The sequence below is a fragment of the Hesperophylax consimilis genome, chromosome 4, assembly GCF_061612785.1.
Source record: "Hesperophylax consimilis isolate HC1 chromosome 4, BYU_Hcon_1.0, whole genome shotgun sequence".
Lineage (NCBI taxonomy): Eukaryota > Metazoa > Arthropoda > Insecta > Trichoptera > Limnephilidae > Hesperophylax > Hesperophylax consimilis.
In genome coordinates, this window is record NC_142839.1 from 23,926,652 (window position 1) to 23,940,317 (window position 13,666).

At 35.3% G+C, this 13,666-nt stretch overlaps 1 protein-coding gene across 2 annotated transcripts; it reads right to left on the bottom strand.

Annotated features, from left to right (window-relative positions):
• Window positions 1-4: 4 nt before the first annotated feature.
• On the bottom strand, window positions 5-7,205 carry Tpr2 (Tetratricopeptide repeat protein 2). Of its 2 annotated transcripts, none has more exons than XM_089651527.1 (8): window positions 7,050-7,205; window positions 6,628-6,878; window positions 4,260-4,458; window positions 3,647-3,785; window positions 3,394-3,511; window positions 2,893-3,310; window positions 2,006-2,175; window positions 5-1,472 (listed from the first exon to the last, which is right to left on the bottom strand). In XM_089651527.1, exons 1-8 carry the CDS (start codon window positions 7,121-7,123, stop codon window positions 1,351-1,353), a joined length of 1,491 nt encoding a protein of 496 aa, XP_089507653.1. In that variant the 5' UTR covers window positions 7,124-7,205; the 3' UTR covers window positions 5-1,350. The 2 variants fall into 2 exon arrangements, with proteins under 2 accessions (XP_089507653.1, XP_089507652.1); XM_089651526.1 differs by having other exon boundaries at window positions 5-1,475.
• Window positions 7,206-13,666: the final 6,461 nt, after the last annotated feature.

Below are 13,666 nucleotides of genomic sequence, written 5' to 3' on the forward strand. Positions count from 1 at the left end.
GAAATAAGAGCATTTCAGTTCAATTTTATTATCTTAAGCATGGTTAAAATAATACAAACAACATTAACTAAAATTATGTACATAACATCTTTTCAAGTTTTGTAAAGATAGAACACGAAGATTGACATCAATTAACGCGTTACTAGGACATTAGGTAATGTGGAACATCAAAGGTAAGGTAAAAGTGCTCGTTATAGTCGAGCAGGAATGCAAAAGAGTTTTAGTAGCAATAATGAGATGCACAAAGTTAACCATATTAGTGATTTTTAATTCGCCTTTGGTTAGAAATGTGTTAATGTAAAATTGTAAGATCAAGGATATTACTGTCTACATTAGTTTAAGAATAAATCGCATAGGATGTTATTTAGAGTGATGTGAAATATTTGATTTATTGAAATTTTACAGATTAAAAAGTTAAGAAAATGGATATTTTTGTAATAAATTATAATTTTAGAAAACCTTACCTGACAGCTTATACCTCTCCTGACAGTTTTTCTACACAAGTAGTTGAAAAAACAAAACATTTTCGAATGTAAAAGCATTTGTAAAAAATTGCAAAATTTTGTAAAAAAAAAAAACTCACTGCGTACTTTATTTCCTAAATCTTAAAAGGAAAGAATAACAAAAAGTATTATAATGGTTTTACACAGTTACAATCCACTTTAATGTTGAGAGCACAGAGAAATTTGCAATGCAAATCATTGTTTCTTACAAAAACTACGAATGTATCCTGATAAACTTTCCGGCATCCTAGAAATTGACATTGGTCTAACTAATATCTCCAGTGCAAAAAGAATGCAAAAGAAAATGATATTCATGGCAGCGATGGTATGATCGCCACCTTGAAAAGGCGTTACTTGCATGTTAAACTATATCGCTTGGTTAAGACAACTACATACTCACATTTTCCCTTACATTTTTATAACACATCCCTACATTTAAGTCATGTCACTACTTCAACGGTAATCGCATTGGACCCAACTTCTTGAGCAGGGTTATTCCATATTGTCAAGAAAATTAAACTAAATATATGTATATTTGTAAGAAATCTTTAGTTTGTAAAATTGAGACCTTTATAAGAGTTCTTTGGCAAGAACTATTTAATAGTAGGAGCTCAACTGACCAAGTTACATACCATCATGAAATGTATTTAGTTTGACGAGTTTGTAATAAAGACTGACTATCTCTTTACATTACAGTAGTAACTCCAATAAGTCGAACTTATCCCATCACATGACTTTCGTTGATGAAATCTCAAATAAATTGTCAACATAAAATAATACCCAAAAATCAAGAAAATTGTATATTGTTAACTTAGAACTGCATCTACACTGGTATTGAAGAAGCCGTTTAACCGAATTGGAATTGAACTCCTCCCGGGTAGCCGCCGCCCCCGGAGGAGCCACCGTGGAAGTTGAAGGGAGATCCCCCGCCACCGAAGAATGACTGGAACATCATGTTGGGGTCCATTTCTACTAACAAACATAATTTCATCATTAATATGGGGGCATATTATAATTAACCACACTTCTATCTCAACAAAAGGCGTGTGCGTTAAATCTGTATCATTTACTGGGATATGGCAAGAACAGTGACACGGTAGAGATATCATCACAGGAAAGTGCAAACAGAACCACCTTTAAGCAGGGAAGACACTGTGCAGGCGCAATGGGAGCAGTCCCGCTCCAGGCGTCTACTTGCCAAGGCGCTCGTAAAACCTAACACGTAATAATTGAGGTTTTTACTAGCGCCAGGCGCCGTTTGGCTCAGGGGTGGCCCTGCCTTCAAGCATTGTTCAGAACCTCCATTTGACAGAACAATGATCTCTGCACCAAGCTATATCTAGATCCAGTTGCTTTAGAAAGATTTTATTACCACCGTTTTAAAATTAATAAGTTTTCTTCACAGCTGCAAAACTAATTCAAGGGCCAATAAAACAGTATGGCTTTTCTATGAAGGATATAAAATGTCAAGTGGTGTTATTGTTCTGTATTGTGTTTTGTACCTTGTTCCCCATGTTCAAAGTCCTGGCCGCAGTCGTAAGGTGTCTTCTTCTTGGGATCGCTGAGGACTCCGTACGCCTCTCCCAACTCCTTGAAGCGCCTCTCCTGCTCCAGACGGTCGGTCTCCGAGGCTCCCACATGGCGATCGGGATGCAGGACCAGAGCCCGCTTTCTGTAACAACCAAGCATTACCATAAAAAATTTAAAAGCATAATTTTATTATTTAGGAGTATTGCATTCCTACGCCATGTATTATTTTCATGCCATTGCAATTTTAAAACTGTTTTTTATTTTCCTTTCACTTTTCTTAAATACATTTAAATGCAACTTTATATCTACTATGTATAATTATGTACACTTTAAAATTTTTAAAAGCTGAACATTATAAAACTATTGTTGTCACTGTATTGTACAGTAAATCGTGTAAAATGTACATTACATAAAAACCATTGGGGTATTAGAAAATATAAAAAAACAAATTTAAAAAATCAGCAATAAAAGATCTTGGATAAACTGGGAAAATAAAATCATAACATACATGATAAAGTAATCCCATAAACAATATTTACAATATTAATATAAATACGGTCATCAATATTTAACATTTGCAATGCAAATTTTCAATGTTAATAAAATCCTGTGTGGCGTGATTTTTGACATTGTAAAGTCTAGTGTGGAAAATTTAGAATTTAGTGCACATGAACAGTCCCTGTTAAATGCGGATTCTCGATCCGTTTCAGCTTTTTATCAAATTGTGATCAGCTGTCAAGCACAACGGCCTTGCTTTTATGCAAATGCAATTTTTTTTTAAATGGTGCTGATGGTCGTTTTGTTGGGGTTTGAATCACCCCAACGTAAATATATGCATATTGTAACAGTTTTTACAAACCTGTATGCTTTCTTAATTTCGTCTTCTGATGCATTTTTTTCAATGCCGAGAATTTTGTAATAATCCTTGCGCTTGGATTTCTTCAAGGCAATTTTAGCCTCGTGCAGAAGTCTTTTGTTGGCTGGGCTTTTGTCCATTTTTAAGGCTTTTTCGTAATCTCTCACGGCCTCCTCAAAGTCGCCGAGGTCCGTGTGGCACTTGGCTCTTCTAAGGAGGGCTTTGAGATAAGTCTCGTCGAGGTTTAAGGCATCGGTGCAGTGTTGGACGGCCTCTTTGACTTTGTCTAGTTTGGAACAGACGGTGGCTTTGTTGAAGAAGAGTTTGGCGTTCACGACCTTGTTTTGCGGGTCAATCTGTAATGCTTCGCTGTAGAGGTTGTACGCATCCTGCCATTTTCCCATCTTGAAAGCCTCATTACCTGAATAAACAAAATAAAAGGATTTAATATTTGAAATATGATTTAGTAGTAAATAAATAGAATTTGTTGATAGATATAATTACCTTCTTCCTTCTTTTGCCTAAGAAGCTTGGCTCTTTTGTAGAATTCCATAGCTTTGCGGTGATCCGGGGCCAGCTTGAGTACATGTTGGAAGTGTTTCAGTGCTTGGTCCACATTATCCTTAAATTAAAAACACAAATAATGACTACAAGAATAATTTGATCACTTTTTTCCTTTTGTGAAAATCAGAATCTCACCACAAATAGAATACTACAAGAATAGAATTAAAGTAAACCAACGGAAATAATAATTTACCTGATAGTAAAGACACATCCCACGCACGTACAAGGCGTCTGCATTAGAATTATCCATTCGCCAAATGTCATTAGCTATTTCCTGCGATTCTTGGCACCGTCCGAGTAATGCAAGACATTCAGATTTCAGGATTTTAACTCTAGAACCAAAAACAAACAATTACTATGAGGAAAATTTGTAAAATGAACAGCACTAAACAAAGATTATGTTTACATTACAAATGCTTCAAAAATATAAATTATATTTTATGCCAATATAAACCAAAAACATTATTTTATGCTAACATATAAAAAAATAACTGCTAAACAAAACCACGGTTGTTTTTAGGTCTTAACCTTTCCACCGCATTAGAACAGATGCACATCAGGGTCGTTGCACCAAGCATTTAACCTTTACACTACTCTTCATGATGGTCAAAATTTATCTCAATAGATGAAGGTAGTTGTGGAGGTATGGATTATCTGCGCATCATACGGATTGGTTAGGGGCGATAAACACATCATCTATAAGTTATTTACTGAATGAAAGGAGAACAGTATTTTATCCACCGGCTTTTCAATTTTTTATGTAAGCAAGGAAAATAACATTGAACACACAAATTAGCAACAAATACCTGTAACTAGCGGGGCAGTATTCAAGGCATCGGTCCATCAGGAAGACGACCCGACGGTAGTCCTTCTTATCGAAAGACGTCTGACTATCATCTTGGAGCCGTTTAACTTCCTGCAGGGCAGTGACCTCCGTGGCGACACTGTCCACCCCTCCCAACTCCTCCACACGTGCGATGGCTTGCTCTACTCCCACTAAATCTCCTGGAATGTTCATATAACAGATCAATAATAATTATTGGGAATTTAATACATACGAAGGTAACAATTAATATTACGGTAGATCAAAGAAGATTTTTTCATTATTATTTCTTTGATCAGACTCTACCTAATATTTATATTCAAATTTCATTGGCACAGAACGGAGACTTGTAGCATTTCTATTGCTATGCGGGTACTAGTTTCTTTTAAAATTAATAATTCTTTAGTTCTTCAAACTTAACAATTCTTTTGAGTCAATTTTTTAATTAGTTATAGTAATAAAACTTAATTCGCTCACAATAAGGAAGTTGAGTGAAAAATATTTTGACTTATAAAAAATATGTTCATGTAGATCAAAAAATATCGATTCTAAACATATAAATATATATATATACTATTATTCTTAGAATTAGTTAAACGTTCTTGAAAAAGCATTCAATAGCAATAGACTGTATACGCTCCACGATTGGTCGAAAGAATTCTGACGTCACATGTGTCGTGACTTGTACGTACAACGGATCACCTATGGTGCATCTCTTTCTATTACATGAGAGATGGTCGGTTTAGATGAGAGAGGTGTATAGGCCAAAGGTTTATTTGGGTTTGTCAAACATATGTACGTATTTGTTGTTATTATTATATGAAATTTATTTCTAAAGATACATATTCGTATAGTGCTTTATAATAATATGTTGTTTATTGCATAACTTAGAAGATTTTATTATTATACATGTCACATAACATGTGATACACTTCAGGCCGCCGGCCGCCCAGAAAAGTCTCACAGTGAACTGGGCTGTAAACCGTTATTTTACTTTTGGTCTTTACTTTTCTGCGCGGTGGTCCTGAATTCGCGCGGGGAACGTCAACAAGTAGCGACGGCAATACCGTACAAGTACCGTACCGGGCGGGAAAAGCAAATATTCTAACTTAAAATATTAATGTAACTATGAAATCTTAATCAATTTTCTTTTTTTTTAATAACATCAATTCTAATAGACGGTTAACATTGGTAAAAAAATTACTGGAATTCCTTGTTGAAGAATTAAAAATTTTTCCATACAAAATGCTTAAGCGACGTGGTTTTCACAGTTCGAATGACGTCACACCACACCCCGCCTCTTACCGCTCGGATTCCGCTCGTTTTGGCGGGCTTAATAAAATTTAAACTTTGAGAATTAATTTAATTATGAAAACAAACTTTAAAAAAAAAAAAAAAAAATACCAGTATTCAAGTTTGAATGCGAACATTGATAAAATAAAATAAAAAAAATGGACTCAACTTCCTTATTATTGTGGAAAAATTGGCAATACAATAGTTTTCATACTTTTTATTAATTCTAAGAGGAGTTCATTATCATTTTTTTTTTAATTACATGAAAAAAAAATAGTACAGGAAATATATTTTTCAGTATTATTTCACCCGCCATTCTAGGGATGTCCCTTCGTTATCGCGGAAGTTTACAGATTGAATTTATTCATATGATTGATAATATCAATAAAAAATATTTGATTGCTTGCTCTGCAAATTATTAAAGATTTATTAATTATATCTTTATCGCTTGGTGTTGTATCTATTTATTATCCATGAATAGAAAATATTTACTTCAATTATCTATGCTTACATTGTTTCTATTTTAATTGATAAAGCACATCATTAACATTATTGAATCTAGATAGTTGATTTTGTAAGAGACAATATTTCAAAGTTAACAGATAAACGCGTATTACAAGTTTTTCAAGGTCATGCTAATTTTTAATAATATTGGTGAAGATAAGGTAATCCTTAATAGTTACTTTGCTCATAAGCTACCACAGACATAACATATTTTTACTGTGACCACAATAACAATATTATTAATTTAGGCCTGCACACTTTTTTAAGCCCCCTAATAATATAAGTGAAAATGAATAAGGAAACATTTTGCGAAGAAAATGAAAAGATATCTGCGACACATTGATAAATATTTACCTCAATTGCACAATATTTTAAGAAATAGTGATATTTTTATCTCCTTCACCTTTTATAGCAAATGTCAGATAATCATGGTTGGTAAGGTGAAGCCATATACGCAAAATATACTTACGCAGAAATAATACTAATTACATTCTCAATATATAACTTACGAAACGAAGTAACGAAATTAAGGTTTTTGGAAAATGTGAACAAACCTAAGGCGAGACAACACTTGGCAATGCGGACATAGCCCTTCACAAAGGAAAGATCCAAAGCAACAGCACGCCTGGCGTCTTCTAATCCATTTTTGTACTGGCCAAGCATGAGGAAACAAGCAGCTCTGTTCCCATAGTAGGAAGACTTATCAGGGCACAAGTTGATGGCTGCAGTGTATTGGACAAGAGCAGCTTTGTAATTCTTCACAATGTACAGCTGGTTGCCATGTTCCTTCTTGTCCTCAGCCTCCCTACCAATCCAAACACAAATATAATGTTATAACTTGATAATACGAATAATGACACTTCTAAAATATGTAAATATGCCATATAAAGTGAGTCTAGATTGGCATGAATGTGCTTTGTGCAATGATGACAAATTATAAAATTACGATATAATGTGATTGCAATGTTATCACAACCTTTCAATGTCCTTTGGAGTGACATCTTCGATTGTTGGATCTAAATCGAAGACCATGGGCTCGGTGTCTGCCATGTCTGTGCTGGAGGAGAAAAGTTAATTTGGGCGAAAAACTTCACTCCACACAATTCCCGTTCTTACGAAAGTGAACCATAGACAAAGTGCTAAAACAGAAGTGTAAAAGTTTATCCTTGGAAAAAACGTAGTAGAAAAACAAAGAAAAGTACTTAATATTTTAGTGACGAAACAAGGGTAGGATGTTACACGAAGGTTACACGTTTGCAAACTTATCTTCGCAGTCAGAGGCGTCGATATTGTGGATCCGAAAACAAACAAACAAAAGGATTGAACAAAATACTTCGTTATTAAGTTCCTCTTTCGAAGCCGGCACAGAGAAAATTGTACAACGTATTATTTGAGCGATGTGACATACTTCATGTATACAACTAGCGATATTTGTTTTCAGGGGACGTTCAATATTTATCGAGTCACCGCCGATTTCACGTAACTAAGTTATAATTTCTAATAATTATTTATTTTAGGTTCACTGTACAAGGTTCGCTCATCCAGGAAGTAGAGCAGTAATTGGTTAGAAAGTCGTGACGTAGCTTGAAGTCCACATTCCACGAGTTTGAATTTTTTGTAATAGAATTTTTGTCAAGCGACTCCGAACGTGACAGACAATAAAAAATGACCAGCATAAATAAACCACTCATTCAAACCAGCAATGACCGACTTGGACCGACTGCAAATACCCTATAATAGGTCAAAATCCATTATTAATACTATCCGCAAAGAGTGCAAGGCTGATGTAAGCGTAATGAGTAAGATTGGGCATGTAGAGCGAATGAGCGAAGATAGGAGTGTAAGGAGGATATATGATGCGAATGGTAGCATAAGTCGGGGACGACCGAGGAAGACATGGCACGATCAAGTGAATCGGATACTCGAGTCGGGCCATGTCAAGAGTCAGAATAATAGAAGAGTATGTATGAGACGATGTATGAATGTCAATTAAGCAAGAAGTGTGTGCCAAGACCGAGTTGTTTGGCGGTCCGTCCTCTCTGCCTACCCCTGCGGGGAAACGGCGTGATGGTTAGTTAGTTAGTTAGTTAGCAGTATCAATAAAGTTGGCCGCTAGAGGTGTTAGTGTATGGGCATATTATTATATGGGATGACAACCGGAATAATTTCTGTTGATGACATTTTCTTTTGTTGGTATTCCTGATACCATATGAGTGGCTAAAATTTTTACCATATACCCTATGTAAATACTAGGTAGTTAGTATTTTGGCCTAACTCGAAAAAAAAAGGTATTTAGGCATGTTTTATAAATATGGAAATATAAAAAAAAGTTAGGTTAGGTTATTGTAGGTTAGGTTAGATTATTATAGGTTAGGTTAGGATATGTTATGTTGGTTTATGATAGGTTAGGTGAAGTTGGGTTATTATCAGAGGCGGATTTGCCCTTAGGCCTATGTAGGCCCGGGCCTAGGGCGGCCAGATATTAGGGGCGGCCAATCGTGACAAAAAGTCACAGATGATAACAAGAAATTACTTCATAAGTACCTAAATATTCTACGTACGAAATAGCGATATGCAAGAGCGTGTTCACACACAGCACACAGCGCGCCCCCACGCCCCGCAGCCGCCCTCGCCACAACTTACCTTAAGTTGATTTTTATTTAAAAGAGGTGCTGATTTCTTTTATTTGTTTGGAGACTTAATAATAACTTTTTATCCAGCCCGTATCTGGCAACCCTAATTCGGCCCCTTAGAGTCAAAAAAACGTAACTCAATTTTTATCGATTTTGAGTTACGGATGGTAAAATGAATTATTATTTTATATTTAAAAGATGGTTCAGAAGCACAAAATACCATCCTTTAACTAAATGAGAAGAAATTATTAATATGTTTCGTTTGTTTAAAAGTATACAATACTGATTAATTGAGAACTATGTTTTCTTGCTCTCCTGTAAAGTAGAGAAAAATGAGATACGTTTTTTTGACCCTAAGGGGCCGAATTGTAACTGTGAAACACTTATATATTATTGTATGAGAATAAACCTGAAACTAGTTAAATAAATTAAACCTAAAACTGTTTTAAATGTTTTATTCAAATCCTTGAAACCTTAGAAAGTATTACAAACTAGCAGTTATTATAGTTAACTAAATTTCTGAATCGATTTCGATAAAAGTTGTCAATAAAGTAAATTCATTATGTAGTCTATAGTCTATATCAGGGGTCTCCAAACAACGGCCCGCCAATGTCATCAATCCGGCCTGCGACAATCGACAATTATGCAGTAATTGAACTAGCGAATTTAGCGAGCGTATTTTTTTACATTAATTCCACACAGGAGGCTTAAATTAAAAAAAAAAAAAAAAATTTTGATGAAAATATTTTCCCTCACGACCTATGTCATCTTAGGTGATGCTGTGTGGAGGGTCTTTTTAAGGAAAGGAAGGATAGGAAGTTCTGAAAAGGAAAATGTATGAGGGGTGGGTAGGAATCTGGGGATTAGTGTGTCCAGGAGTGACATACGCATGAATACATCCCTCCAACTGCGGTGCAAGGCGATGGGTCAAGATAGTCCGGCTGGAAAGGTCAAAAGGCCTCCCTCACCCAGTCTCTCTCGATCCGGCCCGCCACGCAGCAGGTGGGCAGACGTATCCGCCGCCAAGACCTGGACAAATCTCACCCCATGAACCATGAATGATAATGGCAGGAAAATTAAAACGGTTTTGACCCTAGGAACTTACTGAAAAGTTTGGATAGGTACTCCTGGTCAATATGATGGGTACTGAGAAAGGGGCGGCTACATGGTCTGGGGCCTAGGGCGGCCAAGACTGCAAATCCGCCTCTGGTTATTATAGGTTAGGTTAGGATAGGCTTGGTTAGGTTAGGTTAGGTCCGGTTATTATAGGTTAGGTTAAGTAAGTTATTATTGGTTAGGTTAGGTTAGGTTGGGTTATTATATGTTAGGTTAGGTTATTATAGGCTTGGTTAGGTTAGGTTAGGTTGGGTTATTATAGGTTAGGTTAAATAAAATAATAATAATAATGGTACCTAAATAAATAATATATTCTTTTTGAGTAGGCACTATTTTGCCAGAATATTGAATTGCATTATTTTAAAAAAAAATTTACGCTATTCAATTGTCTCTAGCCGTTCGTTGTGTTTCCATTTACAAAATCGTCCAAAATAATGAACTATCAGCAATATCTGGCGGGACGTGCGAAAATATACTATTATGTCGTGTAATTGTTGTTCTTTTGGTATATTGGTTTTTTTGGAAGTTATTAGAAAGGAGGAGGTTTTATTAGAATGGTTGAGGATTAACAACGTAATCCGGCGGAAAAAAAGTGAAAAATGTGGAAATGTTTGTAGTTTTGCCAACCTTTTATATAGATATCGAAAAACTGAAATAGTGAGTGCCGGTCACGGACTTAAAATCAGGATACCAGTGCGACTCTCAAGTAATTATGATTAAAGGTTTGTTTACAATATATTATTAATTATTTTACATTTTTCGTTTCAATTGTGTTCTTTATACTGGCTGGTAGGGTAAAAAATCATTGTTTCATGTCGCTAATATTGTAAACAAAATTACGCGTCATTGTTTATCATATCCGCATAAAGTCGGCCACTTATGTAGAATCAGTAATTCCAATTGACAGAAATTATTTGAAATGGCTGTCATCCCATACAACGTAATCAAAAAGCTAAAATTAAAAATTTCCCAAATCCTGTCAGTTTCCTTTTATTGTAATTAAGGTGAATCAAAAGGTTTTAAAAAAATATTTCGTATTATCCATGGCCAGCGATCCCGAATATTTACCTAATATTTTTTTGTTAAGAAAGGAAAATACTTAAGTATGAAAATAAGTATGTATTTTACCATAAAAACTTATTTTATAACATATCGAAGGTAATCGCGGTGGTCTTGGGGGGAAATGCGGTCAATGTTGTCATTATTCATTGTGTCAACACAGGAGTCAATATCCCAACCCACCTTTCAAAGAATTTTCTCTCCTGACTCTCGGAAGTGTTAAGTTTGGCAACGTTTATAATAATTTTTCACATATTGTAATATTTTTGATTTATTTACAAACGGAAATAAAAATGGTAGGCCTAAAACACGAACAAAGAGATTATATACGAACCGTGAAAGTACACGGATGAGGCTTCAAAATTGTTCTTTAGTGAAAAAGACAATTATTTAAAAAAATAAGAAAAAAAAACCATTATGAAAATTAAATTAAGAGATTTTTTTTTGTAACATCGTAGAACATTTCAAAACAAAAGAACATCAGGCCAATGTTGGAACTTATCGCGATGCGTAGAACGTAGTTCGAAATTTGAACGTTTTTCAATTGAAGTCGACATCCCGAATGAAGATGGTATTCCATTATTGTTCCTTCCTTCTGTTTTTAATAAAAAAATAACTTTTATGGCCTTTAGTAATCCCCAAGGCCAAGATGAAGTATACTAAATTGTTACCATAAAAAAGTACACATTGTGATGAAATTCGTCAAATAAATTCAAAAAAATATTTATTGCACAAAAAGAGTACAAAGGGTATAGCTTATAGGTTACATCCTATTTCTTCCAGCTAACCCATCAAATACACATTATATTACATAACCCAACAATTACATGTTAACAAATGCATGTAAATAATAAAAATAAAAAAAACAGAGGTATTTAAGTATGTCGGTTATTTGTTTGATGCTACGTGGAAGGTTGTTATATACTTTAATGGCTATGTAGTGTGGTCCTTTTTGAAAAATAGTTTAGTTTGCTTTAGGGATTAATAAGTTTTCTGTGAACCTTGTAGCGTGTTTATGTGTTGAGTTTTTTTGTGGGAACTTTTCTGGAGACGATCGTACTAACAGGCATAACTCCATTATATATATGTCCGTCACTGTCAGAAGTTTTAAAAAATTGGTCTACATGAATCCCGGTGATCAGAGTTTGTAATTTTTCGTAGGCACCTCTTTTGGATGATAAAAACATCTTTGGCGTTTACTGAGTTTCCCCAAAAAACTATTCCGTATTTTATCATTGAGTATACGTCTCCATAGTATGCGGTGATTACTGACTCGAAGTTTAAGATATTTTTAAGGGTCCCTAGAACAAAAGAAAAGCTACTGATTTTTGCAACAACTTTAGATACATGTTCTTTCCATTTTATATTTGCATCTAGTTGTATTCCCAGCAGTGAAGAAGTTTGGGAAGGTTCGATATTATTGTTATTAAAGTTAACATTTATGTTTATAGGTGTAGCTTGTACTGGACAAAATTTTAGAAGTTCAGTTTTGTTTGTGTTAAGCGACAAATTTTGTGATAACAGCCAGTTTGCTATTGATTGACAAGTCTCGTTAACATGTTTATTAAACTCGTCAACATCTCCAGTACATTCAAATAACAGAGCAGTGTCATCAGCAAACATTGAACATTCTGTGCCAGCAATTATTGGAAGTTCGTTTATTACATCTCACATAATCGTTTTTGAATTGTTATAAGAATTTTTTATTGTATGAATATTGATGCGAATTTATTAATTATTTATTACGGGTAGGTATTAAATAATCAGCACTTTTTTTTTCTTCTCGATCATTTTATTGAGTTGGCTGCGCCGCTTGGAGCGGAAGTGTTAAGCGCCGCGGGGAGCGGAAAAAAAGAAGAAAAAAAGGCGAGATGGCGGGGATGTGAAATGATCGCCCTTGATGGGCGCAGTTTTTTTGTTCTTCGACGCTCTTGAAAATAGGCGTGTTGCCGGTGACATTCTGGAGATTGATAGATTTACGAGTTGAGCTGAGAGCCTGTTTTTTGTTGTGTTTTACGTCCGTGATATCGCGTGTCTAGTTTTGCTAGTTCGTCCACCACGGTGTCGGACGGTCGCCAGACTTCGGGTTTTGTGCTCTTGAGGAGCGTAGTGGAATTGTTGCGCCGGTTCATTCAGAACCCGTATTTGCTGTGTCATACCGGAGGTCCTAGCAACGACCCAAAAGGTGCTGGAATTTGTTTCATCGGATCATTCATCGCGCGTTTGCTTTCCCACGCTGGAGTTCCTGAGGAAGGGCCAAGAGTGGCAGAATTCGTTGCTGGACGGAGAAATCCCTTTTCAACGGCCTGAGGATGCTGGGTGGATATTCCAGTCGGAACCTGGGATCTATGGGGGTCATTCGCAGTTGGTGGCTACTGAAGTACCCCGTCGAAGTTATTTCTTGGAAGCGAATCGGTCGTTTAAACAAAAGGATTGTTAGAATTCTTTCTCTCGCTTCCAAAATCATAATATGTGATACTTTATGAGGTATTTTTACATCCTTAATTTTGTTCTGTTATTTCTTGTTGGCATTGACGAGATGTATTTTTTTTTGTTGGCGTTGATATGCCGTATTAAAAGTTTGTTCTTTAAAATCATTATTTCATTTAACAGGGGAGTTGATACCCTCTTTCCACTAGTAGAAGACAATTACAGCCTCTTCCCACGCATCCTAAGAAGATTTGTAAGGTTCATTGTTTTTTTTTCATTTCAGAACAAAAAAGTGCGTGACATTAGACACTCCGCGTAAAAAGGTTTTTAAAAAAATAAATGTATGTATTTTAAA

Excerpts from the sequence above, each read along its gene's own strand:
- Tpr2 (XM_089651526.1), bottom strand. The coding sequence starts at position 7,123 with ATGGCAGACACCGAGCCCATGGTCTTCGATTTAGATCCAACAATCGAA. Across the intron at positions 3,786-4,259 it reads TACTGCCCCGCTAGTTACAG|AGTTAAAATCCTGAAATCTG; the intron begins GTATTTGTTGCT and ends TTTTGGTTCTAG. Across the intron at positions 3,512-3,646 it reads GGATGTGTCTTTACTATCAG|GATAATGTGGACCAAGCACT; the intron begins GTAAATTATTAT and ends TTTTAATTTAAG.